At 41.3% G+C, this 25,750-nt stretch overlaps 1 protein-coding gene across 1 annotated transcript; it reads left to right on the top strand.

The window, feature by feature from the left end:
• The first annotated feature begins 3,421 nt into the window (after positions 1 to 3,421).
• GTF2A1L (general transcription factor IIA subunit 1 like) lies at positions 3,422 to 25,021 on the top strand. The gene is made up of 9 exons (XM_065401527.1): positions 3,422 to 3,442; positions 6,272 to 6,373; positions 6,699 to 6,822; positions 10,058 to 10,113; positions 11,644 to 11,737; positions 14,939 to 15,540; positions 20,472 to 20,753; positions 22,381 to 22,470; positions 24,914 to 25,021. Exons 1-9 carry the CDS (start codon positions 3,422 to 3,424, stop codon positions 25,019 to 25,021), a joined length of 1,479 nt encoding a protein of 492 aa, XP_065257599.1.
• The last annotated feature ends 729 nt before the right edge of the window (positions 25,022 to 25,750 follow it).

The raw sequence follows: 25,750 nt of genomic DNA, 5'->3' as shown, positions 1-25,750 counted from the left end.
CAGGGTTGCATTGCAGCATATCAGGGTGTAACAATGTCTCAGTGCGATGCTATCAAGTAGGGCAGCAGTGACCATGAGATGGTTGAGTTCAGGATCCTCACAAAAGGAGGAAAGGAGAGTAGCAAAATACGGACACCGGACTTCAGAAAAGCAGACTTTGATTCCCTTAGGGAACTGATGGGCAGGTTCCTCTAGGAGCCTAATCTGAGGGGGAAAGGAGTCCAGGAAAGCTGGCTATATTTTAAAGAAGCCTTATTGAGGGCTCAGGAACAAACCATCCCGATGTGCATGACATAAAATTATTCTACTTAACTGCCAGGGGGCAAATTTGTCACGTACACACAGGGTCAGCTATAGGTTGTCTTAACCCAGGAAGTTCTTTCGAGAGGAAATGTAGCCAAACTCCAAACCTGGAGACAATGGAACTTTCTGTGCCTGCGTCCTGTAGATAGCTAACCGCTTGGTTTGCAAAATAAGCAAGGAGGAGGGGGGCAAGTAGATGGACAATAAGGGGTCACAAGAGGGGCCGATACATGTAGCTTGCTAATTATGTATGGTAATGATAGCAAATTTTGGCCAATCATAGAGCGATAAATTATCATAAGCAACTGCATATAATGCTTTGGTGTAAGTGTTTTCTTTGTTCTTGCTGACTTATGAGCTCGAACCCAATTGCAATTGAAATAAACGGATCGCCCCTCCCGGGGCTCCTTGCTTGGCTAGCTGTGTCCGTCTCTCCTTATTCCTCAGCTGGAACGGACAGAAATTTCTATGACATGCAGAAAGAATAGCAAATATTGCAGGTGACCAGCTTGGCTTAACAGTGAAATCTTTGGTGAGCTTAAACACAAAAAGAAAGCTTACAAGAAGTAGAAACTTGGACAGATGACTAGGGAGGAGTATAAAAATATTGCTTGAGCATGCAGGGGTGTAATCAGGAAGGCCAAAACATAACTGGAGTTGCAGCTAGCAAGGGATGTGAAGGGCAACAAGAAGGGTTTGTTAAGAAGGTATGTTAGCAACAAGAAAAAGATCAGAGAAAGTGTGGGACCCTTACTGAATGGGGGAGGCAACCTAGTGACAGATGATGTAGAAAAAGCTGAAGTACTCAATGCTTTTTTTGCCTCGGTCTTCACAGACAAGGTCAGCTATAAGGACTATTTAGAAAAGCTGGACATGCACAAGTCCATGGTCCAGAACTAATGCATCTGAGGGTGCTGAGGGATTTGGCTGATGTAACTGCAGAGCCATTGGCCATTATCTTTGAAAATTCGTGGCAATCGGGGAATTGGAAAAAGGCAAATATAGTGCCCATATTTAAAAAGGGGAAGAAAGAGAACCTGGAGAACTACAGACCAGTCAGCCTCACTTCAATCCCTGGCAAAATCATGGAGCAGGTCCTCAAGGAATCCATTTTGAAGCACTTGGAGGAGACGAAGGTGATCAGGAACAGTCAACATGGATTCACCAAGGCCAAGTCATGCCTGACCAACTTGATTGCCTTCTATGATGAGGTAACTGGCTCTGTGGATATGGGGAAAGCAGTGGATGTGATATATCTTGACTTTAGCAAAGCTTTTAATACGGTCTCCCACAGTATTCTTGCCAGCAAGTTAAAAAAGTATGGAGTGGATGAATGGACTATAAGGTGGGTAGAAAGCTGGCTAGATTGTTGGGCTCAATGGGTAGTGATCAATGATGTCTAGTTGGCAGCCAATATCAAGGAGTGCTCCAGGGGTTGGTCCTGGGGCCGGCTTTGTTCAACATCTTTATGATCTGGATGATGGGATGGATTGCACCCTCAGCAAGTTTGTGGATGTCACTAAGTTGGGGGGAGAGGTAGATACGCTGGAGGGTAGGGATAGGGTCCAGAGTGACCTAGACAAATTGGAGGATTGGGCCAAAAGAAATCTGATGAGGTTCAACAAGAACAAATGCAGAGTCCTGCACTTAGGATGGAAGAATCCCATGCACTGCTACAGACTGGGGACCGACTGGCTAAGCAGCAGTTCTGCAGAAAAGGACCTGGAGATTACAGTGGATGAGAAGCTGGATATGAGTCAGCAGTGTGCCCTTGTTACCAAAAAGGCTAATGACATATTGGGCTGTATTAGTAGGAGTATTGCCAGCAGATAGAGGGGAATAATCATTTCCCTTGTTTCGGCACTGGTGAGGCCACATCTGGAGTATTGCATCCAGTTTTGGGCCCCTCCGCTACAGAAAGGATGTGGACAAATTGGAGAAAGTCCAGCGGAGGGCAACGAAAATGATCAGGGGGCTGGGGCACATGACTTACGAGAAGAGGCTGAGGGAACTGGACTTGTTTAGTCTGCAGAAGAGTGAGGGGGGATTTGAGGGTAGCCTTCAACTACCTGAAGGGGGGTTCCAAAGAAGATGGAGCTCGGCTGTTCTCAGTGATGGGATATGACAGAACAAGAAGCAATGGTCTCAAGTTGCAGTGGGGGAGGTCTAATTTGGATATTAGGAAACACTATTTCACTAGGAGGTAAACCACTGGAATGAGTTACCTAGGGAGGTGGTGGAATCTCCATCCTTAGAGGTTTTTAAGGTCCGGCTTGACAAAGCCCTGGCTGGGATGATTTAGTTGGTGTTGGTCCTGCCTTGAGCAGGGGGTTGGACTAGATGACCTCCTGAGGTCTCTTCCAACCCTAATCTTCTAAGATTCTATGGTGTGACAGCAGGGTGTGATTACAGTGTATCTGGGTGTGACAATGTCTCAGTGCGATGCCATCACTGTATTGCAGTGTATCTGGGTGTGCCAATGTCTCAGTGCAATGCCATCACGCAGGGGTATGCTGTTGTGACAGCAGGATCGTTTTGCAGTGCATCACAGCACAATGGTGACTACAAGACGTAGCAGTTGGTCTCGTAGCAATTTACCTTTGACAAGCCCTGAACAGAGTCTTCTTCGACCCCGCTTAGGGTGCTGGAGCCATGTGGTGCCTAGCCGTGCTGGTGCAGTGTCCTGTTGCCAGTCGCCACACAGAGCGACCCCGAGAGCCAGGGCCGGCTTCAGGGTTTTGGCCGCCCCAAGCAGGAGGGAGGTTCTTCGCTCCGAGCGGGAGTGAGGGACCTTCCGCCGAATAGCTGGACCTGCCACCCCTCTCCGGAGTGGCCGCCCCAAACACCTGCTTGCCAAGCTGGTGCCTGGAGCCGGCCCTGGTGAGAGCTCTGCTCCAGGGCCAGGACCGCTGGTGGACAGCAGAGCGCTCTTCACCGCCCAGCCCCGGGTCCTGGCTCAGTGGGGCGGCAGCATAGTCAGGCCCGGACACCTCCGGGTCAGTTGCCATGGGAACAGCAGGGGGCGGCAGCGAGCAGCTGCGCAGGACGTTACACGCTGAGCCGTGTGGGCCCAGCGCTTTTCTGGCGGGGAGGGGACGCGTCTCTTGCCGGAGCAGCCATGGCTCACGCAAACCCCGTGGTAAGGTCTGGGACCAGGGCGGTCTCCCGCCGAGGGGCAGGAGGGAAACGGGGAGAGAGGAGAAAAAGGAGCTGCCTGCCCAGGTCGGCCCGTAGTGTAATATATTAGGGTTTTACAGGAACGTCCCGGATGCCTTTTCCCTCTGCCCTGTGACAGGCCGTCGCCCAGGGCTCTGCCCAGAGGGGGCAGATGGATTGCCCCCTCCCCTCCGCTGTTATGCTGAGCGAGCGGGGTCCCACTTGGTACACAGACGAAAGTGGGAAACGTTCAGTGTTTGGTTTGTGCCGCCCAGGCTATGCCTAGACGCTGCAAGCTCCTGCCCTACAACAGCTAGACGAAAAAGGAACGATGCACCTGGCGGAGACCGCAATCCCCGAGCTCTGCGTGTAGACCTCGCGTTTGCGACCTGAATTACCAAGAAAGGGGCATCAGATACTATTTATCCTCCCGTGTGATAGCATTAAAGACCTTCAGTTATTAACAGAACACCGACGTGGTTTGTGCAATCAAGCAAAAGTCTATCAGACTCGGTTTTGATTTAGTGATTGCCTCAATTTGTTGTTCTTGTTGCCGAAATTAGAAATGGACTTTTAAAATAAAATCTGGAGACTAGAGTTTAGTTTGAAAGCCCTGGAAGCCTTCTTTATTTAAAAAAAAAAAACAGTTTTGTGTGTCATTGAGTAAAAGCATTAATCGTGTGATGTTGACAGTTATTATATAGTTTTCGAATAAATCTAACCTAGTTTGGATAAATATCTCTTATTTTCCTGAAATTAGTTAGCTGGTGCTAGGGAGAAATCTGAATCCTTCACTCAAGCTTACTTTCTTATGCCCTGTTTTTGAGCTTCCTTTGTGAGCCTCCCACAGGAACATCCTTCTTGAGTGTTTGGAAAGCAAAAAGCACATAGTGGGTGCTATCAGAAATAACTGTTGCCTTGCTTTAACTTTAAGATGTAAATACTCCCATTGAAGTCATGGAGATTTAAAGTTTTTAGGATTGGGGCCTTAATAATTTCCACCCTCCTTTTTATTTTGTTACATTCACCCCCACTTCATCACTCCCCCAACACTGCATGTTTTTTTTAGGAAAGCTGAAAACTCATTTCAAGACATGACAATTATTGATCTATTTGACCTCATGGTGTGACAGTTGTATCTGTGAGATAAGAGTAGAGCACGCTAATATACATGCTCTATGATAATTGTGATCATGTAAGTACAGTATTTAGTGTTGGAATTGTGAGGTTACCATTTAGGATCCTGTTTGAAACATATATCAGAATAAGACTTTTAACTTTTTGTAAGACTTTGCATAATAAAATATAACTTGGTCAGTTTCCTTTGAGAATTAGGTCATTTGAAAGCAAAGTGTTTGTTTTACAATAATTTAATCTCAAGATGTCTACTGAATTGGCAGGGGGAGGCCATTTGAGGTTCTTGACTATAATTGTGCAAGAGCTGATTTTATTTTTTTCTACAGCTGATATGTTGAAATGTACCTTGGAATTTTTCTAAGATCGTTATTGTCATCTGCCTTTACTGCCACCCACCCCCTCCCACATGGCTATGTATGTTGTTGTTGTGAGACAATTGTACACTTGAGCTGATTGCTTTTTAGCTAGAAGTAATTAGTTACTTCACAACAGCTTCATGCCCTCAGATATGTTTCACTTGAAAATCATTTTATTTCACGCATCCTAATTTTACAATAATGAGATAGTAGGTTTATTTTTAACATTAAGATTAAAAAAAAAAAAGCGAACTATGAAGATTTAGAATCCTAACACTTCAAAGATTGGCTAAAGGTTCAGGTTCTAGCCTAATGTCAGCACATGGCATACTTCGTAGTAATCACTGTTCTGATTAAAACAGCTTTTAGCAATTGAGGGCCCTAACCTTGCAATCAGATCCATGTAGGTGAACCCTTCAGCCTGCACAAAGCCCTGTTCTCAGTCTACACTTGGGAATCTGGCTGTAGGATTGTGACCTAAAAGAGAAACTATTAGCCTGAGCAGAGAGGCAAAAAATCTTCTCCAGGTCTGATTCTGATGACATAAACTGATCAAATGCATTGACTTCAGTGTAATTACCTTCAGATTACATTGGGTTTTTCTTCCTATTTTTATTGCAACTTTTGAAAAAGTCACGTTACATTTTTCTTCTAATCTGAAACTATGTATTGATAACTGTATTGTTATAACATGAGTTAGCAGCAAAATAGCTATTACAATCATAGACATAAAGCAACAGTCTCCACTTTCTGTATTTGGCTCACAACTGAAGCTGCTCATGTTCTAGAAACTAGCCAAACTAGAAAGTGTGTTTTTTATTTTCTTCCTTATATTGTTAGTTTCTTCCTAGAGCTTCTTTGTGCAGCTTTAGCCAGTGCTACTTTAATGGTCTTACACAGCAAATGCTAGCCTGAAACAGAACATGCTAGTTTGAGAATATGCTGGAATTGTTCTCCTAATGATTTTAGGACTCTTGCTGGATGTTATAGCTAAAAATAACTATACATTAAAAGAAATCTAAAATTGAGGCCAAAATCCTAATTTTTCCTTTGATATTTTATTGTTAGTTTTTCATTCTACAGTGCCATAAGTGATTTGGTAGAGGAAAAATGTTCTGGCCTATCTAGTTATCCCAGCAGTTGCATGGGCCAGAATCTTCAGCCACAAATGGTACTGTCCCCTGGATCTGTTCATTTTATAATATGGCTCACAAAGCCAGCTTACAAATCCTACCTCTAGTCAGAGAGTCTGTACTTCACTTGGAGCTATAGCAAATGTCAGCCTGTGTTTTAAATTCTCTGAATTGTGTTTTATTCAGCCTAAACTCTACAGATCTATTATTGAAGATGTGATTGAAGGTGTCTGGGAACTCTTTGCAGAAGAAGGTGTGGAGGAACAGGTCTTGAAAGACTTGAAGCAGGTTTGTTGGATAATGATAAATCAAAGAAACAATCTTTTTCTTGGGATATCTTCTTCTACCTGTCCTTATTTTTCTAAGGCCCCACAGGGTACAGGTACCTTCCATCAAAATCAAAGAGAGATACATATATCCTGAGAAACATGAATTGGAGTCCAAATCTGGTACTTATTCTTAACATTCTGCTGTTGAATGGTTTCTTAGATTCAACCATTCAGTTTTCAGGATTATCCTGAATAGTTAAAGTGCCTGAAAACTTTAAATATATTAATGGATGAAAACTGATTTGGGCGACTTAATAATTTTCTTATTAACATCTTTTTCGCAGCTTTGGGAAGCTAAGGTGACTCAGTCTAAAGCAACAGAAGGCTTCTTCAAGCATAGCCACTATTCACCCCAGTTCACCTTGCAGTTGCCACACAACTTACATCGCACACTTCAGACATCAACAGGTTGGATATTATTTGTGAGAGGCCAACAGTTGCAATTTAACACTAGTTCAATGTTTCAATAACCTCTTCATTTGAATTGTGTGTGATGGGCCAAATTCTGTTCTCTTTTACTTTGGTGTAGATCTAGAATGAGAGACACTATGAAACTGAAAGCAGAATTTGGCCCACTAAGGGATAAATCCTGTTCTGGCACACTAATGTAAATCCAGATATTTGAGTTCAGTAGAGCTACTTCAGATTTGCACTGATGCACATGAGATCAGATTTGTACCCCTCTGTTCTCTAGGCCAGAAGTATAGCACATCTTAAAATTTGTAGGTTTTTTTTTTTTTTTTAATAAGAAATGTGGACTAATTCTAATTCAGTTTTTGTTTTTTAATAGATTGTTCCAGTGTTGAATAATTCAAACTAAAAAGAGGTACTTTGTAGGGCTGTCAAGCGATTAAAAAAATTAATCCCGTGAATAAACAATAATAGAATACCATTTATTTAAATATTTGTGGATGTTTTCTAAATTTTCAAATATATTGATTTCAATTACAACACAATACAAAGTGTACAGTGCTCACTTCATATTTATTTTTGATTACAAATATTTGCACTGTTAAAAAAACAGAAATAGTATTTTTCAATTCACCTAATACAAGTACTGTAGTGCAATCTCTTTATCATGAAAGTTGAACTTACAAATGTAGAATTATGTACAAAAAAAGTTTTATTTTTGAATGCAATCTAAAATTTTAGAGCCTGCAAGTCCACTCAGTCCTACTTCTTGTTAAGCCAATGGCTCAGACAAACAAGTTTGTTTACATTTGCAGGAGATAATACTGCCTGGTTCTTGTTTATAATGTCACCTGACAGCCAGAACAGGCGTTCTTATGGCACTGTTATAGCTGAAATCGCAAGATATTTACATGCCAGATGCACTAAAGATTTATATGTCCCTTCATGCTTCAACCACCATTCCAGGGGACGTGCTTCCATGCTGATGACGTGTTCTGCTTGATAAGAATCCAAAGCAGTGCGGACTGACACATGTTAATTTTCATTATTTGAGTCAGATGCCACCAGCAGAAGGTTGATTTTCTTTTTTGGTCGTTCGGGTTCTGTATTTTCCACGTTGGAGTGTTGCTCTTTTAAGACGTCTGAAAGAATGCTCTACCCTCTCAGATTTTGGAAGGCACTTCAGATTCTTAAACCTTGGGTCGAGTGCTGTAGCTATCTTTAGAAATCTCACATTTGTGTCTTTGCGTTTTGTGAAATCTGCAGTGAAAGTGTTCTTAAAGTGAACATGTGCTGGGTCATCATCTGAGACTGCTATAACATGAACTATATGGCAGAATGCATAAAACAGAGAAGGGGACATACAATTCTGCCCCAAGCAGTTCAATAACAAATTTAATTAACACATTATTTTTTTAACGAGCGTCATCAGCATGAAAGCATGTCCTCTGGAATGGTGGTTGAAGCATGAAGGGGAATACGAATGTTGAGCATATCTGGCAAGTAAATACCTTGCAAGTAAATACCAGCTACAGAAGTGCCATGCAAATGCCTGTTCTCACTTTCTGGTGACATAGATAAGAATTGGGCAGCATTATCTCCCGTAAATGTAAACAAACTTGTTTGTCTGAGCAATTGGCTGAACAAGAAGTAGGGCTGAGTGGACTTGTAGGCTCTGAAGTTTTACTTTTGAGTGCAGTTACGTAACAAAAATCTACACTTGTAAGTTGCACTTGCACGATAGAGATTGCATTACAGTACTTGTATGAGGTGAATATACAATTTCTTTTGTTTATCATTTTTACAGTGCAAATATTTGTAATAAAAATATACATTTTGATTTCAGTTACAACACAGAATACAATATATATGAAAATGTAGGAAAAAATCCAAAATATTTAATTTCAATTGATATTCTATTGTTTAACAGTGCAATTAAAACTGCAATTAATCGCGATAATTTTTTTAAATTGTGGTTAATTTTTTTGAGTTAATCGCATGAGTTAACTGCAGTTAATTGACAGCCCTAGTACTTGGTTTTAGGGACAGATCTTAGTCCTTTAAGTCCCTTTGCACCACTCTGATGGTTCCAAGAGTACTTAAAGCTGCCTAGATCAGCAATTGAGGGTCCCCCTACTGTGAGAGAGCATTGACAGCAGAGACAGGGATCCAGTGGAAAAAATAGTATGTGAATGTGTAAGTCAGGATTGTATCATAATATATATGCACAAGTGACCAATTAAAGGTTGAATGGGCAACTTTGATTCTGGTATTTCCTAATTTTTTGAGTGCTTGATTGTGTAACCTTAATGTTTTATTAATGTAGTAGTATTTTTAGATATAGTAATAATAAATATACAGGGACATAGTACTCCTGGGCATTGAGTCCTGTCCCCAATGAGTTGCAGGCAACTTCATCATACAATCCCATTTATAAATGTATCAATTTGTATATGCTAGGTACAGAGGCATTATTTATATAACTTGGCCCAAGGGTTCTAGATTCACTCACTATAGGAAGCATTCTAACTTTTCCTGTAGAGGCGGGAAATACCTAGGGTAGAACAGGCTCTATTACAGGTAACACAACTGTAAAAATGTATGGAATCTGTTTATGCTTTAAGTAGGATTTTCAAAAGTGGTCAGCACTGGTCTAATTCTGTTCCTGTTGTAGTCAATGAGAGTTTTACAATTGATTATAATGGGAGCAGATAAACCAATGCTGAGTGCTCTGAAAAATCCCATCCTGCTTCTGCTGCTAGGATTATTGGAGCTGCACCGGTGCAGAAAATTGTTTACAAATTTTCCTAGTGTTGACAATGCAGTACACTTGATATAAGTTTGTTCAGTCAGGTTAAAATGGTGGTGTAATAAATAGAAATGCCAAACTTAATTTCTACAGTGCAACTCCAAAAAAATCTTTTAATTTAACTCTTCAGTCTGCTTAACTCAGCAAGGTCTTGTGAATAACAGTACTTATAAATATTCTAGATTTAGTATAAGGAAGACTTGCTGAAATATTAAATAATGGCAAATGTGTTCAGCAGTGTTCAGGATTATTCACTTAAAACATATTTATCGCTGTAACACCGCTTATTAAGTAATTTGTCTTGTCCTCAATGTAGTTTGTGTCGACAGAAGCTACAATGTGTATGAAATTGAATGCTAATTCTTTGGTGTGCCTGTATCAGTGTATCTTTGCTTTTGTGTAATACTTATTGTTTCTGTGTAGCTTCTTTAGTCATCCCTGCTGGCAGAGGTATTCAACAATTCACAACAGCAGACCTGGTATGTAATTTTAATGCTATTTTATTTCGAACTTTACAATATTTAACACTCTAAATGAAAAAGTTAAGGCTCTTTGCATGTGTTAAAGGACTTAGTGGGAGGCGGAAGTGTCTAGATGCTCTAGACCAGGGGCCACAGGGACGTGGTGCCGGCCGCTTCCAGGAGTGGCGCGGGACCAGGGCAGGCAGAGAGCCGGCCTTAGCCCCGCTGCGTGCTGCTACCATCCCGGAGCCACTCAAGATAAGCGGCGCCGGGCCGGAGCCTGCACCCCAACCCTCTGCCTTGAGCCCCCTGCTGCACCCCGCACCTCTCCTGCATGGCAACCCCCTGCCCTGAGCCCCCTCCTACACTCCGCACCCCCTCCCGCACCCCAACCCCCTGCTCCATCCCTACATTCATGGCCCTGCATGCAATTTCCCCACCCAGATGTGGCCCTCGGGCCAAAAAGTTTGCCCACCCCTGCTCTGGACAGCATGTGGGTAATTTTCAGTGCCTAATAGTACTTCTGATAATTTTGTCTGTGCCCTACATGATGTACAGTAGACAAGAGGGAGGAGTCTTTGCTGGGTGTGTGCATTCAACATCTGCAGAATCTAAGCGGGGGAGGAGGGATAGCTCAGTGGTTTGAGCATTGGCCTGCTAAACCCAGGGTTGTGAGTTCAATCCTTGAGGGGGTCATTTAGGGATCTGGGGCAAAAATCTGTCTGGGGATTGGTCCTGGTCTGAGCAGGGGGTTGGACTAGATGACTTCCTGAGGTCCCTTCCAACCCTGATATTCTATGATTTAAAAATAAAAAAAGAAAACATAAAATTTAGTCCTTATAGTTGTGATTAAAACCTTTCAAATCTAGCTGTCTCCAGAGACCCCTTCAGAGCAACCACCGTTGCCAATGGAGTAAGGGGGGGGAATGGGTGTTCCTGGCTGCTCTGCTATTAGAGCAACTGTTGAAAATTAGTGGAAGGGATGGCTGCCATTTTTAGAAGTTAGGTGTATTGGTGGAGTGACACCCTGTGAAGCAGGGAATCCTGGAAACAGGCTCAGCTGCCCTAGTAGAGGGCTTTGTGGATGTGCATTGTGGTGGGGGGACATGTTGATTTATTTGGGTGGTGGTAGGGCTGCCTCCTATTCACATACTGTTAATATTGAAATGCAGGAGGCTCTTCAAACACTGGATATTATGGGGGGAAAGTAGTATACTGGTGCTTGAGGTGCAGAGTGAGGGGCTGCAAGGAGGAGTTTTCCCTAGAGAAGACATAGGTGCTAGAAAGGGAAGGGGCATATTGGGCAGGGAGCATGTAAATGGGGAGGTACTCAAGACAATTCTAATTTTCTTAAGCATTTCATTACAAAACACTGCTCATCTTGCTGTAGCTTAAGGGTCAAAACCATTTTTCAGTAGGGATGATCATGGGGAAAGACTGTAACTTAGATTTCTTGAACTGCATTTTGCTAAGTATGACTGTTAGGGCCTCAAAGGATAGAGCACGAAATGCAACTTAATTTCCCTAGTAAATCTGCTGTGTGTCTAGGATGCTTCACGAACCGGTGCAACTTTGACTCTCCCTTCGGGTATCGCTTATCCTATCCATGTACCTGCTGGAGTAACGCTACAGACTGCATCTGGTAAGATTAAGAAAAGCTGAACTCAGACACCAGTTATAGTACATAGTGTGTTGACCTGAATTTATGGGCTAGTTTATTATGGCTCGCCAATGATCTGACCAGAAGATATTTAGGTTCTTGTCCCAATTCAGGCTACAGGGTTAGAGAATGCAGAGTTCGACGTAGTGAGAGGACCCTCAGGTTGTGTAGCAAGGACACTTATACTGAGGACAATACCAAATTGTTAAGATCTTTATTAAAATGAATGAAAGAATAATAAACCATATAAAACAGAGTCACAAAGAAGTAATACAATTCTATGACCTCTGGTGATAACATCTCTATGCTAAAAGACTACTTAAACTAGCATTCTTACATCCTTCCCTGAAGACCTGGTAGTGGGAGACAGAGGACCAGCCTTGTCTCTGGCATGCCCAATGAATTTGATGGGCCAGGCTTCCCAAGTTGGTAGGGATTAGGTTCGAGTGTTGAATAGCTAAGCTATATTGCAAAGTTGAGCTGATAGCTTGATAGAAGATAGGAAAGAGCGACCCTCCTGCTTGGTTGTTTGCCCTCTTATAGGGTCCTGGCACTACCTTAATCAAGGCCCAACCATGCCCAAATCTTATTTCCTCACCTAGATAAATATTTGGGTACACTTACTCTATAGAGTATCATATTATGACATATAGTCATATGTATTAATATTGATTATGTCATCCCCGAAACCATTACCCTTGGCCTAACTTATGACTTCCATGTTCTGTGGTGTACCCTGCGGTTACCAGTCTGTTCCAGATCTATGGTAAACATGTTCAGTTCCCCAAAGTCAAAAGGGGTAACCAGTAGGCCATTTATCTATGCCAAAGGTTACAAACACTCATATTGACTTGCTCTAGCTAATCATATAGGATATAGGTTCCTTGCGGTACAGCCAACTATTATGAATAACTATTATAAATAACACAATATGGAATTCAGCATAAACAAAACCCAAGAAAATAATATAATCAATCAAACCAATGAAGAAAACACATTATGCAATATAGCAAGCTAGCAAACTGACCTCATGGGCTACAACTATGAACAGATCTCGAAAGATGATCACAAGTGCCTGGGGTGTAAACTGGATGCCAAAGTAAAGCATTGGTGGATAAAACAAATTATACTCCTGTCTTTCTCTTTCTGAACCTGTAGCTGCTTATAAAGTGACTGCTATTGACCAGTTACAGTGTCTGTTAAATCTGCAGCATGTAATAGTGCACCCCTGCAATGTTATTTAATATCATTCCAAGGTGACGCCATCAGGGCCGGCTCCAGGCACCAGCTTACCAAGCAGGTGCTTGGGGCGGCCACTTCAGAGAGGGGCGGCAAGTTCAGCTGTTCGGCGGCAATTCGGCGGATGGTCCCTCACTCCTGCTCGGAGCGAAGGACCTCCCGCTGAATTGCCGCTGCAGATCGCGATCGCGGCTTTTTTTTGTTTGTTTGGCTGCTTGGGGCGGCCAAAACCCTGGAGCCGGCCCTGGACGCCATTCTCTTTGTTATACTGCTCCTGCTGTAGGTTCTGCTGTGTCAGTCCAGATGTGGGCATGTCCTCCTCCTGACTGAAGGAGATAGTCTATCCAGTCTCCAATCGGTGCAGACAGATTCTGCCTTGTCAGGGTGGATTTTCCTTAACTGCTTGTTTTGATCAATTCCCTCCATCCCCAGTCCCAACCCTTTTCTTTCTGACAGGGTTACATAGTATAGCCTAGAAGGCTGTGTGGAGAAATTAACGCTCTCCTTGCACTCACCAGAGCACTTTGAGGGGAAGGCAGCCCTCGGTGGTGTAACCATGGGAGTAGTTGTGGGGGCGGGAGAGGGTAGAAGAGGGGCATTGTCCCCCCCCCCCAAACTGCAACTCTTGAGCAGGCGTAGAATTTGCCCCCCACCTCCACCTCATGCAGCCCCATTGGCCTGACTGGAGCTGTCTCCCCAAATATAAATCAAACCAAACCAATGGGTGTAACCACTTTTCTCTTAAACTGTTATTCAGAGTAGAACAGAAATGTAAAATAACACCATCTTCCTCCATCAGATCTACCTATGTGTATTGAGTCCTATCTATTGACTTTAATGATACCCATACATTTTACCACTTCAGCCCTTTGGAAAACTTATTAATAGGCCACCAGTAAGGGAAAATATATTGGTAGTTCAGCCTCTAAGCCCAGGTGCTGAGATTTTTAGCAGAGTACTCTCTCCAAACACTGCTGGAAGTGGTGGTGGTTCTGTCTCCTGCCTCAAGCTATGTCTAAATTTAAAATGCTAGTGGCGCAGCTGCACTGCTTTTGCACTTTAGCGTAGACACTATTTATGCTGATGGGAGGGCTTCTCCCCTCAGCGTAGTAATCCATCTCCCTGAGAGGCGGTAGCTAGGTTGATGGAAGAATCAGGCAGCACAGACAATACTGAAGAGGTTTATTCACGGCACTGGGAAGACTGATAAACAGCTTTAAAAGTATGATGTTACAGTGACCAGTTATATACATTTTCTTATTAATCTATTTGCATTTATTTTGTACTTACAGAGACAAACATTGTTTCAGAGAGAGAGAGAGAGAACACTTAACATGATAATGACAGGAACAGAACATATGCATAGAAACCATTCTGATTCCATTAATTATTTGTGACTATCCTTAAGGCAAAGGGGTGGGGTGGGGGTAGGAGTGAGTGTCCACAGATATCCGGAGAGCTGTGGAGGGTTTGTACTGTTTTCTTACTGAGAGGCTGAGTTACTGGGCGGTCATCTGACCATTTAAGTTATCAAGTGTTTACAGCTGCCATTGTCCTTGGGCCTCTGGTAGGCCTGTTTGTTAGTTATGTGGGTTTCTGCCTCAGCTGCTAACTGAATTTTTAACTCTTGCCTAACAACACATACCTTGGTGCACATAACAAAGTTTATTCTGCACATGGATGGAAAAAATTAGAAGGAACATTGGCCCCTGCCCTTGTGCTGCTGCAAAATAGGAGTGTTGTCTCCAACTCCAGAGCCTTTTGATGGTTGGTTTGTATGGTGATTTCATACTATTTTAAGGCCAATGTAGAAAGTATAACTGAATGAAGTTGGGAATAGGCAGTTCTGGCATCTGAATTCTAACACTGATAACAGTAAGTCAGCATCAGCTTAACTCCCAACAGGTAGCTTCAATAATCCACTGTTAATACTTCTCTCTATAGGGCACCTCTATAAGGTAAATATGCCTGTTATGGTTACACAGGCCCCAGGAGGTACAAGTATTCTGCAGCATCCTATTCAGCAAATATTTCAGCAGCTTGGGCAGCCTTCAGTACTGCAGGCCAGTATTGCCACTGTTGCACAGGTGAATGCATCTTCTGTTCCGGCAACTGCTGAAAGACTACAAACCCAGGAAGCCCCACTCCAGCAGCCCACTGTACTGCAACAAAGGGGAGTGGAAGCAAAACACTCGGAAAACTCTGCAAATGCTACTCTATTACAGCAACCTACTAGGAGTCAGCAGCAAGTTACAACTAATACAATTTTGAATCATCAGGCAAACTCAACAGAAAATTTCCAATACACCAACCTTCAAACAGCTGTGTTTACTTCAAAATCCTCTGAAATGGATTCTACCACTGAACCAATGGCAAGCGGTTCATTCAGCATAACTCGGAGTGTGCAAGACCAATTGTCCACAGAGCTACAAGATTCAGTGCAGCAACAGGTGTCTGATGATATCATTGAGATGATTATTCTGGGTAATGGCTTGGATGCTAGTACCCTTCTAAAAGAGCAGGACAGCATTTCTGTCACTGAAGAGGTAGGACCTTCATTGTTTAAAAATTTGTAATGAACTTTAACTTGGTGAAAATATCTGATGAAAGTAGATACTTATCTGAAGAATCAGTATATTAAAGCAACACTATAAAACAAATCTGTTTGTTACTAACAGCACCTCTACATTTTAAAAATGGAAAACTTCAAGAATCTAACTTATAAGCAAATCGCATACATTACACTTCACTTCGTTTGGACAACACGAATGACCTATTCATTTTTACTTTCTGGTTTTCATGCATTAACATTGCTGAAATATGTAGATTAAATGGGAATGTTCATACCAATGATCTTTTTAAAAACGGCCATATTATTGTGACCTTGAAATCATAGGTCAGATCCAAGCCATGGTGGGCAAATTGCCTTTTGAATACACTTTGGCTAGCAAATGAGAAGGAATTCCTGTCAGACTATGTACTCACATTCAGAATCCATAAGTTATATTGTGATATGAGTGAAAACTTAAAAGAAAAGTGTATTTCCCTCAATTAAAAACAATCCTCATTCAACTAATGCTGTGCAAATAATTTGTATTAGATCGCTGATTTCATTAAAGAGCCTCTTTTATAATTTATGGAATGTCCACAAGCAGATTGTGGTTTTCTTGAATTTATTTGTTTGAACTGTCTAAATTGTGTACTCCATGAATTTATTACAAATATTTTAAATTCAAGCTGCTTAGCTGTGATTTTTGTCTTGTAAGCCATGTGGTATTGGTTTTATTCCTTGATCAGATGAAGGCAGAGGCTTTTCTGGTTAAAATTGCATTTGGCAACAACTGTTGCCTGGAAAACCCCAATCACTAAAATATTCAGAGTGCACAAATGTGGTAAAGGTAAATTCATTTAAAATCATGAACAAAGACTAATGGAACACATTCTGCATTATTCAGTCAGCTCTATATGGAACCTGGTTTTGAAACAAACTGATATGGTCTGGAAGGTTTAGAAGAATGGTCAAAAAGAAGGATCCCAGGAGTACAGAATAATGCAATAATATTTCAATGTGGTATCTCAGAAGTGTGTGGGTTTTTAATCTTTATTACAGTGTTGAATTCTGTGGGACATCCTAAATGATTCTAGATGATTGAAGACTCGGATTCCCCTCTTATTAAGCTCTTAGAATCATTTAGTACTAATGATTATAAGACAGAGGGGGGCAAACTACGGCCCGCGGGCCACATCCGGCCCGCGGGCCACATCCGGCCCGCTGGACCCTTCCCTCTGGCCCCCGAGCTCCTGCCAGGGAGCAGGATCAGGACAGGCTTGTGGAGGAGCCAGCCCAACTCCCCGGCAGCGTGGTGAGCGGGGCGGAGGCTAATCCCTGGCCCCTCCCCTTCTGCTTCCCTCTCTCCCTCCCTCGCAGTCACAGTTCCCCCCAGCACCTGGGCAGCGTGGCTGCAGCTCCGGCTGCGTGGCACGGCTATAGCGCCGCCAGACCTGGTGCTCCAGGGCAGCGTGGTCAGGGGGCGGGGAGCAGGGGGAGTTGCAGGGGGGCAGTCAAGGGGCCTGGGCCCTGCTGCTGGGGATAGGGACAGAGCAAGCCAGGGCCTCCCTCCATCCCCAGCATGCTTGGCCCCTGTCCCCAGCAGCAGCCAAGCCCAGACAGGGAGAGAGCCCTGCCCGACTGCCAGGAGAGCAGCCAAACAAGCAGGGGAAACGCATAGGGAAAGGACTGAGCCCCCCCTTTCCCCCACCCCACAGGTAAAGTGGGGCAGGGAGGGTTGGATAGGGGGCGGGGGCCCCAGGGGAATGATAAGGGGGTGGGGAGCAGGGGAGATTGGATAGGGGATGGGCATCCCGGGGGGATGGTCAGGGGACAGAGAACAGGGGTGTTTCGATAGGATGCAGGAGTCCTGGGGTGAATCAGGGGTAGGGAGCAGGGGAGGATTGGATGAGGGTGGGGATTCTGGGGTGCTGGATAGGGGGCGGGGGCCAGGCCACACCTCGCTGTTTGGGGAGGCATAGCCTCCCCTACCCAGCCCTCCATACAATTTCTGTACCCAATGTGGCCCTAGGGCCAAAAAGTTTGCCCACCCCTGTTATAAGACCTATACAGCTGCATTTTCAAAAATGACTAATGTCTCAATTTTTGGGTGACCACCTTGTCACTATTTAAGGGTGCTGATTTTTCAGAAAATGCAGGCTCCTATTAAGGTGTTTCATGTTAGGCTATGAAAATCACTAGTTACTTCTTAAAATCTTGGCCTTGGAATCCAGTTCTGGTCTCATTGAAGGCTTCGTTATTGTAAGAGTCCACAACCTGAATGGACATAAGGCCCATTTGTAAGGTTCTGATGACATGAGCAGACAACTCCAAGCTTTGGTTTCATGGCTTATGTCAGCAGAACCCTTCAATAAACAACCCATATAATTATTACACAGAAAAACAAAAACTGTTGTAAGAACATTATTAAGGGCCCAAAGCCAGAATGAAGGTTGTGTATTCAAACCCTTTGTGCATATGCATTATGAGCGTATGTGACCATGTAATTAAAGACTACTTTTTCTAGAGGACCCCTGCCTTATTCAGGGCACAGGATGGACAGTACTCCCTGAATGAGCAGTTATACAATATTTTGTTTGTGCTCAGGTCACATTTTCAAGCTTTTCTCCACATCCATGAGTGATAAAAACATGGACTTTTTGTTTTGCTTTTCAAGTGAAAAGTGAAATTCTCATGTATTGTGTAAAAAAAACCACTTTTTAAATAAAATACCAAATTTTGTGAGACTCATGCTAAGATTGCAAGAGATAGCAAACCTGACTCCTGGGCTTTTGTTATGGTAGACTTTTTCAATACATATGTTTTATAGATTGAATGACTATTCAGACTATATTAAATACCCCTTTCTACTGTTAAGATGTGGGAACTACTGAGTTGCATATATGACTTTTAGTTGTTCTGTCTTAGTGTTTTGAGGTCCTGATCTAAAACCCATTGAAGTCAATAGCAGCCTTTCCAGTGACTTAACTGGCATTAGATCAAGCCCTCTATCGATTGTAGTCAGTTTCTACCTATCACTGCGGAATTTGGCCCACTGTGGTATAAACTGAGGACAGGGATGATTTAGTTGGGATTGGTCCTGCTTCGAGCAGGGGTTGGACCTCCTGAGGTCTCTTCTAACCCTCATCTTCTGTGATTCTATGACTTGTCTGCACTTACAGTGCTGCAGCTGTAGCACTTTAGTGAAGATACTACTATGCTGACAGGAGGCCTTCTCCTATCGGCGTAGTTAATCCACCTCCCTGAAAGGCAGTAGCTCTGTTTACACTGGGGGGGGGGGGGGGGTAGGTCAGTAATAACTGCGTCACTCAGGGGTTGGGATTTTTCACTTCCCTGAGCAATGTAGTTATATTGACATAAGTTGGTAGTGTAGACCATTGGCTCTCAACCAGAGGTACGCAGAAGTCTTCCAGGGGATACATTAACTCATCTAGATATTTGCCTACTTTTACAACAGCCTATATAAAAAGCACTAGCGAAATCAGTACAAACTAAAATTTCATACAGATGATGACTTGTTTATACTGCTCTATATACTATACACTGAAATGGAAGTACAATATTTATATTCCAATTGATTTATTTTATAATTATATGGTAAAAATGAGAAAGTAAGCAATTTTTCAGTAATAGTGAACTGTTAAACTTTTTTGTATTTTTACGTCTGATTTTGTAAGCAAGTAGTTTTGAAGTGAGGTGAAACTTGTGGGTACACAAGACAAATCAGACTCCTGAACGGGGTATAATAGTCTGGAAAGCTTGAGAGGCACAGGTGTAGACCAAACCTAAGGCCACGTCTACACTATAGACCTATATTGGTATATATCCACACCCCTGAGTGACCCAGTTATACTGACCTCTAACCCTCTGTGTAGAGAGAGCTATATCAATGGGAGAAGCTACTGCCTCTCAGGGAGGTGGATTAACTACGCTGATGGGAGAAGCTCTCCTGTTGGCATAGTAGCATCTTTACTAACGCACTACAGCAATGCAGCTGCGACGCTGTAGCTCTGTATGTGAAGACAAGCTCTAAGGTATTCGTTCCTGAAAGTTATCAATGTTTTTTGATGCAATGGATGCTTTGGTATCAAGGAATTGCCTATACATAGATACATATATGTTGTCGCTAGATGGTATTTTCGAATGGAAAACTTGTCCGTCAGAAAATTTTCAATTAGTTGAAATTGAAACGTTCCACGGAGCGTTTTGTTTTTAACAAAACTTTATTTAGAAAAAAATTGAAACAAAGCATTTTGATGTTTTTATTTCAAAATGACTTTCATTAACAAAACTTTTTAAATTTTTATAAGATATTAAAATATAGTAAACCCTAATTTTAAAATAATATATGAAAAAATCAAATCAAAACAATGAGATTTTAACTAAATGAAACATTTCAGTTTATCTGACCAGAGTATTTTTGGAAATTATATTTTGCAAGAGTTTTTTTGAATTTTTGGCATTGTTACTTTTTATTCTGAATCAGAATTATTTTTTTTCCAAATGTCAGAATTTCCCTTGGAACAGAAATTCTGATTTTTTGAACAGTTCTAATATCTATTGATTTTTTTTTAAAAGGGAAATTTGCTTTGAGTATTAGAGACCGTATTTAAAAACCATGTCTGGAAAAATGGATTTCATATTATTGAACAAGTATTTGAAATGGGGTTCATTTCAGGAAAATGTATATATGACCAGATTTTCAAAAGTGCTCAGCTCTCATAATTGGGGCTTGACTTTAAAAAAAAGAGCTCTACTCCCATTTAAACACCTAAATAAGGTGACAAGTTTTTCAAACCTAGTACCCAACAGATCTCCTAGAGAAGAATGGGAGCTATTGGGTGTTGAATTCTTGTGAAAAATCAGACCTCTTGTCAAGCTCTCATTGAACCTTCTTATTCCTGTCAGATGGAACCTACTGTACTGATGGAATCTGACATACGGACAGAAAAGGATATCTGCAGTGACATTGAAGGGATCATTCAGCTAGATGGAATTGATGATGTTTTTCCTAAGGAGGAAATAGAAAGTACAAGAGATGTGGAAGAAAATGAATTTATTGGTATTATTGATGCGGAGGATCTGAAAGTGTTGGAGGAGGAGGAAGATGAAGAAGGTGACAGTATTTCAAATGCTGAATCCAGCGGCAGCAGTGATACTGAAGAGCCCCAGATAGACATAATTGAGGAGGTAATTAGTTTAAACATTTTAAAGCAAGTCAGAGTAATGTGCCTATCTGCATGTCTGGTTGCTTAGATCCAGAATATCCACTGGTAGATTGAGGCAGAATACATGGTTAAACTGTGTTTTCAGAGCAGAATGTAATAGCTATGGGGTGTTTTGAGAGCTTCTTGGGCAGACCATAAAAAATAGGAGGAGTTGCTGTGATATCTGTTGCTTATTGGATGAATTAACATGCTTTTAATTACCAAAACTTGAGGCTGGGAGTGAAATTCTGGCCTCACTGAAATCAAAGGGACTTTTGCTATTCGTTTAAGGAGGGTCAGGATTTCATCCTGGGCCTCTATCCTGGGAAGCAGTGACTCTGGGAAAACATTTTGGGGTCATGGTGGATAATCATCTGAACATAAGTTCCCAGTGCAACGCTGTGGCAAAAAGGGCTAATGTGATCCTTGGATGTATAAATGGGGGAATATAGAGTTTTGGCACTAGTACAACTGCTACGCTACTCTGATATCCACAATTAAAGTGGAATATTGATAAATTGGAAGGGTTTCAGCTAAGAGCCTCGAGAATTATTAAAGAATTGGAAAACATATCTTTATAGTAGTAGACTCCTGGAGCTCAATCTGTTTAGCTTAACCAAGGATGACTTGATCACAGTCTGTAAGTCCTTATGTGGGAAACAAAATTTGATAATAGCCTTTCGGTTTAGTAGATGAGGCTATAACAAGATCCAGTGGCTGGAGATTAAATCTAGACAAATTCAGACTGGAAATAACAGTGAGGGTAATTAATCATTGGAATAATTTAACAAGGGCTGTGGTGGATTCTCCATCACAAAATCTTTAAATCAAGACTGGATGTTTTTAAAAAAAAGATATGCTCAAATTCAAATAGGAATTAATTCAGCGAAGTTCTATGGCCTGCATTACATAGGATGTCACACTAGATCAGGGGTTCTCAAACTTGGGGTTGGGACCCCTGAGGGGGTTATGAGGTTATTACATGGGGTGTCACAATCTGTCAGCCTCCACCCCAAACCACGCTTTGCCTCCAGCATTTATAATGGTGTTAAATATATTAAAAAGTGTTTTTAATTTATAAGGGGAGTTGCACTCAGAGGCTTGCTGTGTGAAAGGGGTCACCAGTACAAAAGTTTGAGAACCACTGCACTAGATGATCACAGTGTCCCTTCTGGCCTTAGAATCTATGAATCCCAGGTTTCCATTGCTTCTAAAACACTAAACAAGATTGGAAGGGGAATCAGGCAGTGCATGCTGCAGGTTGTCTGTTTCCCAGGAGACCAAGGACAGCTGAGGAACACTTAGTCACAGAACAACTACATGTATTATATGATTTTTCTCCTTGAATCACCTTTCAGAGAGTCTTGCCTCGTGACATATGGAAGTTGGTTTAGCATTCCAATTTCTGGGAGAGAAAGTGGAGTTAACTTTGTCAGCCTTGAGTGCTACTTGTAATTATAAATCTTAGTCATTTTGGGGGGAGGGCGGGGGGAGGGGAATATCAGTGTGAAGAAATGTCTTGTGCATAATGTCTTGTGTTACTTCAAGTATATTAGACTTTTTTAAACAACAGTAAGTAATGGTGTTTAAATGTGACCTTTACTCTCCAGGATCCTTTAAATTCTGGTGATGATGTCAGTGAGCAGGACACACCAGACTTGTTTGACACAGATAACGTTATAGTTTGTCAGTATGACAAGGTACAGTATATAACCCTGTTTTGTTCCTTAACAGTAATTTTAGCCCATCCATTTCTGGTAAGAATTATTTTTGGGAGTGTGTGTGTGGAGAATGTCAGTTGTTTCATCAGTATTTTAAATAATTTAATTATCTGTTGGTTGAAATGCACATAAAAACAAAAGAATGTAAACTTATTTGCACTATTGTATTAAAATTCATCTGTAAAAGGAGAAACTTCTTACAAGGGCTGTCAAAGGAGAAGGATTTCAAATCTAACATCATAAAGTGCAAAATAAAGTCCTGTGATGACTTGTGTGTGTGTTGCCTTCCTGCTCTCTGTTCCTATTTCGTTTCCTGGTTCCTGCTGCCTGAACTCAGTGCTGCTGTTCCTATTTAAGGGTGCATGTGTGCGCACGTGTAGCGCTGAGGGTGTGCAGCTATTCAGGGCAGGCTGCTACAAACCTGCTGTTTGGACTGTTATGGTTTTTGTTCAGATTGTTGCTGACCTCGCTCGTTCTTGGTTATTGCAAGTTTTCATTGACAATTTACCGGTATGTTCTGCTTTGTGGTGTGGTGGTGGTTTTGCATTTGTTTTTTGTGGTTTGGGATTGCTGTTCTCAGTGCATCAGAGTGTAACGGGTCCCAATCCTGCAGACACATGCACATTCTTAAATTTAGTGAGATGAATAATCTCAGTGGCGTCAATAAAACTACTCATGAGTAAAGCTAAGTATGGATTGAGTGAGCAATAAGAAGAAGGGAAGAGTATGCTTCCTTATCTGGTAGTAAAATATTCCTAAAAGGATTTTAAAAATGTTTATCACAAATCCATCTTTTCAAATAAGCAAAGTTCTTAATGAAGCCACGTGGTCCGTCCTGTGTTACTGTTCACAATAAAGTTCTTTCTGAGCTAGTTTAGAGGTCAAACAAACCCTTTGGAACTCAGGTGGCTGCTTTTTTGCTTTTGTGTATCTGAAACTCAAACTGGAAAACCAAACTTTGTTAGAATTACATCTTATCTTGAAATCATGGAAAGTTTCAGCTTCAACACATTTTATTTTTGTCAAATATGTGGCTTTTGGAAATAGAGGCCTACATTTTCCAAAGTGATTACTGATTTTAGGTGCCAAACTTGAAATGCCTTAAAGGAATCTGAGATTTAGAAAGCGATGAGCACTTGATCTCGGAAAATCACACCATTTAAGGTGTAACAAGTTGGGTACCAAAATCACTAGTCACTTTTGAAAAATTTAGGTGGTCAGAGTTTGTATAGAAAGCTCATCTGAATCTGAACTACATTAGTTGTATTGTGATACTATGATATTTCTCCCTAAGAAACTTAATAATACTATAAGTGCTGGAATTTTGAAACGTTCCTCTCTAAAATTAAGATTTTTGTATGGATGAATGGAAAATTTGGTCTGAAATATATTTATATCAATGTGGAGCTTGAAACCAGAGCTGCCGCGAAGGGATTTCATAACAGATGTGATTAGAATTTGAGAGCTATGGATTGGCATGAAAGTCTGAGTCTTTCTTGCCCCCCCCTCTTTTTTGTGTGTGTTTTTGTTTAATGCTATGAAATAATATGTTGGCTAGCTGGTATATTGGTTACTTTTCCCAGACAGACCAGTTTTACTGAAAAAATTTCTAATGGAGGGAGGAGAGATTGAAACCATGGTCTCTTTGGCCAAAAGGCAGAATATAATTATCTTGTAATTCTGTTTCTAATTATCTTTAGGGCTATTAAACATAGTGGGAGGATGGAAGTGGGATGACTGTCATTCTAACATGTTCCAGCTCTTTGAAAAAAAACTTCTATCACAAATATCATTACCGGAAAATCAGGAGGCATTCTTTTTGTTTCCTAGTCTTGAAAACCGAATCAAGTTGAGAATCTGAGGAATCTATAAAACCATTTAATTCCATGCCTTTCAAGATGAACTACAAAGATTTTTGTGTTGCACAGAACTTTTTTTTATAGGTCTACAGTATGAAACCAAATATGTTTGGTGTAAAAATATGAATACATTCATACATTCTTTGTGTGGAACATTGTGCTTTTTAGCCATATTTTTGGTTGCTGTATTATTTTGGCCTTGTCCTACTATCCTACCATGTCCAGTACTGCATGCAAAATACAAAAATGCAATACACAGAAATGGGTAGCTGCGCCCACAAGTACTCATTTTATTGACTGGATACTCATGCAATCTAGGTGTTGATATTTGAAAATGTATCTCTCGGTCTATTCTCTGGCATGTCAGACTTTCACAGTACTCCATATCTGAGCTCTGTTCAGAGAAGCAGTTTTTTATGTATTTAGTGCTAACAAAGGTTAACTTCAGTCCTTCAGCCCTACCCCCCTACCAGCTTTGTTTAATTCTTAGAAACCAGTCAGTTTCTGAAGATGTTCTAGTAACACACTTTTGGGGGCACTGATTTTCACTTTTTTTTTATCAGATTCATCGAAGTAAGAACAAATGGAAGTTCTATTTGAAAGATGGAGTAATGTGCTTTGGAGGTAAAGACTATGTGTTCGCAAAAGCCATTGGAGATGCGGAGTGGTAAATTCTCACTGGAGTAAGTGAAGTATAATTTTTTTTTATTACAAAATGTTATATAACCTTCAGTGAGGAGCTACTGAACTTGCTATGTTTTGGAATTTAAAAAAATGAAAATGAAACTGCATTTGTTGAATAAAATATATGAAATTGAAAATTAGTTTTGTTTCTAATAAATGCAAATTAAAACTGTTTTATGTTCACCATTCTTCTGTTTTTCTGATTTATATTGTTACCTTTTTACTAAAAGAAGTATAATCAGAATGAATAGCTTTAATTAACAACTAGTGTGTTGGATCTGTAAATGGAATAACAAGTAGCTACATTTATGTAACTTCAACTCCTTTTTTCTTGATAAGTTAAAATGCAATGATTTTTACAGTGTTAGACAACACAATTCTTAGTGATTTATGTTAAAAGAAATAAGATTGTGAATTCACTGTAATATCTGTGAATGTTTGTTTTGTTAAAAGATGCTGATGTGTGTTAGCTATACCTCCCCCCCCCCTTTGCATCTCATCCTTCTGGTGAAGTGCATCTCGTCTGCCTTTAGTCTGAAGCTATCAGTGCAACCCAGAATATATGGGTAGAGGACCCCTGAGTTAACAAGCCTTCAGCATTGTTATCAGTTGTTGCATTTTCTTCAAATATGATATGTACTGAGGAACAATAAATAGTCTCATTTAAAAAAAAGTACCTTATTGTCATAGTGTGTATTAAGCCATTTAACTTTGCT

Source organism: Emys orbicularis, chromosome 3, assembly GCF_028017835.1.
Source record: "Emys orbicularis isolate rEmyOrb1 chromosome 3, rEmyOrb1.hap1, whole genome shotgun sequence".
NCBI lineage: Eukaryota > Metazoa > Chordata > Testudines > Emydidae > Emys > Emys orbicularis.
This window is presented reverse-complemented; position numbering and strand designations above follow the sequence as displayed.